Genomic DNA, 6195 nt, shown 5'->3' with positions numbered 1-6195 from the left:
GAAAGAAAAATAATCAGCTATAAACAAAACTATAAACAACGTTTTGAGGATAATTAGGGAAATTTGGAATACAGTCTATCAGATAACATCAGGGAATTGATTTTTACTGTCTTGGGTATAACAGTGATATTATGATTATATCGTATTATGTCATTTTTAGGAGATGCATTATAAAAATATTAGGGGTAAAGTGACATGACATATACAACTTACTTTCAACTAGATATGCCAAAAGTAAATATTAAAAAGTCAGCAAAATGTTAGCAACTGTTGGATCTAGTGGTGGACATAAAGGTGTTTACTGCTTTAGTCTTTCAATTTTCCTGTATGAACATTTTCATAAGTTAGAAAATATGAAATGTGAGATACAAGATGGAGATAAATGCTATGAAAAAAAAAAAAAAAAAAAAAAAAAAAAAAAGATACAATAGGTTACATTTTAGATTAAAAAATTATTATAGATATGTGTAGTAAAACAATAAAAACCTAAATGATATTGACATATAAATAATTTCAGAATACTGGTTATCACTGACAAGTGAGGGAAATCGGTGTGAAAAGGTAAAACATTGTTTCCAACTACGTCAGAAATTGTATGAAATTTTAAAAAATGCAAAGAACTAGCATTAGTTAAATCTGGACAGTCCCTACATGAATGAAGCAAGAAAGAGTGCTAAGGGAAAGGGAATAACACATGCCAAGGCTAGGAGACAGAGGGAATGCTGGAGCTAGAAGTTAAAGAGGTAACTTGGGCCCGATGATAGTTAAGACAAGTTAAGAAATGTACTGAGGACTGACTGCAGGACAGAAATATAAAGTGGTGCTTAATGGCTTAGTACAAACTCTGGATGGAGCCAGAATGCATGGGTTTGAATACTGCCTGGCTCTATGATTTGTTAGCTGTGTGACCTTGAACAAATTATTTAATCTCAGCTTCAATTTCTTCAACTGTAAAAAAAAAAGGATAATAACAGCATTTATACTATTGTTAGAATTATATAAATGTTAGCTATTATTATTACTATTCCCACCTTTTCTGCCATATATATATATATATATATATATATATATATATATATATATATATAAAAGAGTCACATGAGAATAAACTTGAAGGGATTTGGAACCCCAGATGAGTTGGTTTGCTGGGGACTCTTAACAGTCCTGGGTCCTACTCATTCTCTTCTATTCCCCCTTTACCTCTTAACATTTAGGAAGGAGTGGGAGGTGACAAGGTCTCACTCTGTCATCCATGCTAGAATGCAGTGGTATAATCATAAATCACAGCTCACTGAAACCTCAAACCACTGGACTCAAGTGATCCTCCTGCCTCAGCCTGAAACAAGTACAAATTCCTGGGACTACAGGCACATGCTACCATACCTGGCTACTTTTAATTTTTTTTGAAGAGGTGGGATCTTGCTATGCTGCCCAGGCTGGTCTCGAACTCCCAGCCTCAAGCAATCCTCCACCTCAGCCTCATATAGTGCTGGGATTACAGGCATGAGCCACCACGTACAGCCAAGTGTGGCTGTTAAAGGCAGAAAACACAGTGTTTCCTCCAAAGAAAGTACAGGAAAAGTTGAGAAGTGTGTTTTTTAGTATAAATGGAAGAAACCAGAGATATTACAGAAACAAGAGCAAGTACAGGAAAAGTTAGGAAGTGTGTTTTTTAGTATAAATGGAAGAAACCATAAGTATTGGTATTTATGCTGATGGAGCAATACCAATGAAGAGAAAGGTGACCCAACAGAAGAAGTAACTGATAGAGATCGCTGAGCAGCAGCTGGGTACAGGTGGCAAAATTAGTTTAAGAGCAAGGAGGACACAAATTCCAGTGACAGCAGCACAAGAAGTGACAGGCAGGACGGAGATATGTAAGTTTGCTGAGATAGTGGAAAAGTGGTTCTTTTGCAATGGGTTCTGTTTTCTTTATAAAATAAAACAGATAGTGAGCATACCAGCCAAGAGGCAGGGAACAGGGGTAGAGTGGTTTCCTGAGGAAGAACATGGAAAAGCTCTAAAATAGCCACTATAAAAATGGGAAGAAAAACTGATCAGGAGCAGACAGAATGTGGAACAGCTGAGGCTGGAGACCATGAATATGCAGTGGACCAACCTGCAAGACTGTGATTTTTCCTAGCAGCATTCAGCAGACTACAAGTACAGAAAAGGCAGGAACATCAATCCAAGGCTGCACGTATCAGAAGGAAAAACAGGGCAAAAGCTCATGATAATGGCAAGAAAGTCGTTGAAATGATGGATCATGGTGTGCCTATGTTGGATAAGAAAGAGAAGGCAGGAAATGGTGAAAAGACAGGGAGAAAAAAGGTTTGGAATTAGAGCCTAATACACACAATTAAGATGACAAAGAGTAGGACCAACTGGGAGCTAGATGGATAGGAGGCTGGGGCAAAAGAACAGAAAGTGTGAATTAAGGATTTTAGTTGCAGAGCAAATCCTGATAATAGTAAGGGCCAGGCTAAGGCTACATGGAAGACTGGCTAAAGTGGTGTGGGCTAAAGGTCAAAGGAGAATCAAAAGAGGTAGAGAAAACAAGAAGTCATAATTTTCGATGAGATATGCTCTGTATCTTTAGCCCTATAGCCACTTGGGACAATAACTAGGAATGGAAACTGTATAAGGGAGTAGTGTGAGATAAACCATATGGTTTGTGAATCTACATAACTATGATATGAATATTTTAATCTAAATTTAGTAAGGATTTTATACATGGATGCTGTGCTGTTAAATATCAGGCTAAGAATTGTAATATTAAGGTAGAAACAGAGACAAGAAGGTATTCTTACGAGACTGCATGCTTAAATGCATCATAGGCACCATATCCGGGTCTCTTGTACTTGTCATCAAAGACCCAGGCAGTCCTCTGGAATAGGCTTTCCAGCTGCTCATCCTTGGTGTATTCTAACACCTCAGCAACATGTCGAAGAATGCTATAAACCTAGAAATAAAACGAAAAGCTCAACAATTCGAAGAGATCTATAAAAAATATTTTTACATTTTAGTAGACAACAAAATTTGACTACAATAATTCTTTAACAATAAAAAATCTCCATACAAGTTCTTTCTCCATAGGGAAATACTCACTTTCCCATAATAAACTCAAGTGGGTATAAAAGTAGAGACTATACAATTTAGGTCCTAAGACCTAGATCAAGTCTTGACAGTAACAGTATCTCTGAACTTGTTTCCTCCTATGGAAAAAGAAAATATTCGTATCTCTCTTCCTTACTACAGAGAGTACTTGTACAGATCAAATATATAAACCACACAGTATAAATGGAAAACGATTAAACGAATGTAAGTTGCTATTATTACTCCATGAGGGCAGAATCAGGATTGAAAGTTTTTTGTTGTTGTAATCTTACCCACTTGACAAACTTTTTCTTATCTCCTAAAATTAACATAGGGTGTAGAGGAAAAGTACTAAAAAGGTCTTCATCAGAGTTATACATAAAAATTGAGTGAGTCTGCTCAATGTTTTGCAATATTAACAAAAAAATTAAGAAATTTAAAAAAATTGAGAAAAGGTACTGACATTGAATAACTCTTCCATTTTAACACCTCGATAAGATCTATTAACATACTCATTTTAACAATATCCTATCAAAAAATATGGAATTTTCCTGGAAAACTACTTCTCAAAAGTTAGTGGGACCTGAGAGTTGATATTTCTAAAAAAGAATCAGGTGATGCCAATGCTCTTAATTGAGAGACTACATTCTGAGTGATAAGGTCCTAGAGTTTATTAAAAAGAGATTTTACTAACAGTGTTTTCAAATGTGTAAACCACACTGCGTAACTGTAAATAAATCAGTAAACAAAAAAAAGATTTGGGTAACTAATGGCTTATAGACCTTTACTTTTTCTTTTACTGGGATTAAGCAAGATTTTTAAAATCTCTTCATTGAAACTTTTTTCTTTGATATTTTGTCTTGAGGACAGAAACACTCATGGCAGAAAAGAACAGACACCAGAGAAGGGCAAAGAAAATAGAAGCAATAGAAGCAGTACCATTAAGAACTGAGGATGGGCTGGGAACACTGGCTTACGCCTGTAATCTCAAATACTCTGGGAGGCAGAGGCAAACGGATCGCTTGAGCCCAGGTGGAGGTGGTTACAAGTAAGCTGAGATTGTGCCACTGTACTCCAGCCTGGGCAAGACTTTGACCCGACCCCACCCCCCCCCCACCCCAACGCCAAGGATGTAGAGAATGAAAGATAACTTAAATAGGCCTGGGCAAGACTGGACAAGCCTTTGAGAGAGACACACACACACACCCCTGTGAGGATGTAGAGAATGAAGGATAACTTAAATAGGACCTGAGAAAAGAGAAATACTGACAGAAGAAATGTGAAGAAATGAAATGGCTATCTTTGATTTACCAGTGCTTACTGTGGATGACAAAAGTAGGAAGTAAGAGCAAAAATAAGAAAAAAAAGAAAGAAGGAATAATCCTAACATGCTAGTGGAGGAAAAAAATAGAAAAACAAAACAAAACAAAAAAACTAGTAACAGGCCTCTCTGCCTTGCTTTCCTGGATTCACAGACATTTCACAAACCCTTTTTCATTTTTTTTCTTTTTTTTGAGACGGAGTTTCGCTCTTGTTACCCAGGCTGGAGTGCAATGGCGCGATTTCGGCTCACCGCAACCTCCGCCTCCTGGGTTCAAACAATTCTCATACCTCAGCCTCCTGAGCAGCTGGGACTACAGGCGTGCGCCACCATGCCCAGCTAATTTTTGTATTTTTAGTAGAGACGGGGTTTCACCATGTTGACCAGGATGGTCTCAATCTCTTGACCTCGTGATCCACCCGCCTCAGCCTCCCAAAGTGCTGGGATTATAGGCCTGAGCTACCGCGCCCGGCCCCCTTTTTCATTCTTAACACACAACAGCTGGTTATCTGTGTTATCCTTATCCCCACAGGGTTGAAAAATCAAGAACTGTATTTTGGCTAAGTGCACTGGCTCACTTCTATAATTCCAGCACTTTGTGGGGCTGAGGCTCGAGGATCACTTGAGGCCCAGGGTTTGAGACCAACCTGGACAAAACAGCAAGACCTCATTTCTATCTAAACAAACAAAAAAACCCCACTGTATTTTATGAGGCAGTCCAATTGGAAGCAAGTCAAACCAGCTGAAGTCACCCACAGTTGATTTAACCTAAGATGGCTTCAAAACACTTCTAGTACTGATTTGAGAATATTAGATCATAATATCACTACCTTAAAGTGATCATAAGATCACTTTAAGGTAGTAGCACTATGAGATTAAAAAAAAAACCTATTGTAGTCATACTCTTTTGAAATGAAAATTTCAAATTATTTATTAAACACATAGATAGTGAACTAATTTGACTCAAAGAACGACTTACAGTTTTGGATTTTGTGAATTTGTCTTCACATTTGATTGCTTCCTCTGGAGAAACTCTTCTTTTTGACAAATCTATATATCCTGTACAAAAAAATTTTGAAAAAATTATCTCTGTCTAGGTGCCAACATACTACTGTAATTAGTTCTTAAGACCAAATTAAGTGTTCAACTGGCATACTTACAATTATTCCCTATTAAAATCCTGTCAACAGAACACTGCATAAGTAGTACAGGCTGAGTATTCCCCATCAGAAATGCTTGGGACCAGTAGTGTTTTGGATTTCAGATTTTAGAATATTTGCAATATTCCAAAAAATTTTGGAATATTTGCATTGTATTTACTAGTTAGAGCATCCCTAATCTGAAAAATCTTAAATGCTCCAATGAGCATTTCCTTTGAGCATCATGTTGATGCTTAAAAAGTCTACGATTTTGGACCATTTTGGATTAGGGGATAAGGTATTCTCAATCTGTACATGATGAGAAATTTTGAATTGTTTTCAGAAATAAATTTTTATCAGGTAATTATATATTCTTCATTACCTTATTGGTGAGAATAATTTTCAATTATCCAAATGAAAGCTAGTCAAATGCCTATCTTTCCTGTTTCTTCCTTTTCCTTCTGCAGAATAGGAATTCACTAAGATGTTCATTTTTTTTTTTTTTTTTTTTATACGGAGTTTCGTCCTTTTTTCCTTTTTTTGTTTTTAATGGCGCGATCTCGGCTCACCGCAACCTCCGCCTCCTGGGTTCAGGCAATTCTCCTGCCTCAGCCTCCTGAGTAGCTGGGATTACAGGCA

The 6195-nt window shown here is 37.0% G+C and overlaps 1 protein-coding gene across 3 annotated transcripts in view; it reads right to left on the bottom strand.

The window, feature by feature from the left end:
- EIF2S1 (eukaryotic translation initiation factor 2 subunit alpha) overlaps positions 1-6195 on the bottom strand; it is a 23380-nt gene that overhangs the window by 6054 nt on the left and 11131 nt on the right. For all 3 annotated transcript variants that reach the window (XM_017500778.2, XM_017500788.2, XM_017500782.2), the window contains exons 3-4: positions 5397-5476; positions 2811-2962 (exon numbers count right to left, since the gene is read on the bottom strand). In XM_017500778.2, coding sequence (XP_017356267.1) covers positions 2811-2962; positions 5397-5476 — 232 coding nt within the window. The remainder of the gene's footprint in view (positions 1-2810; positions 2963-5396; positions 5477-6195) is intronic.

This window comes from Cebus imitator, unplaced genomic scaffold, assembly GCF_001604975.1.
Source record: "Cebus imitator isolate Cc_AM_T3 unplaced genomic scaffold, Cebus_imitator-1.0 Scaffold13, whole genome shotgun sequence".
Lineage (NCBI taxonomy): Eukaryota > Metazoa > Chordata > Mammalia > Primates > Cebidae > Cebus > Cebus imitator.
The sequence above is the reverse complement of the archived record's forward strand: the minus strand, read 5'-3'. Positions and strand labels throughout refer to the sequence as shown.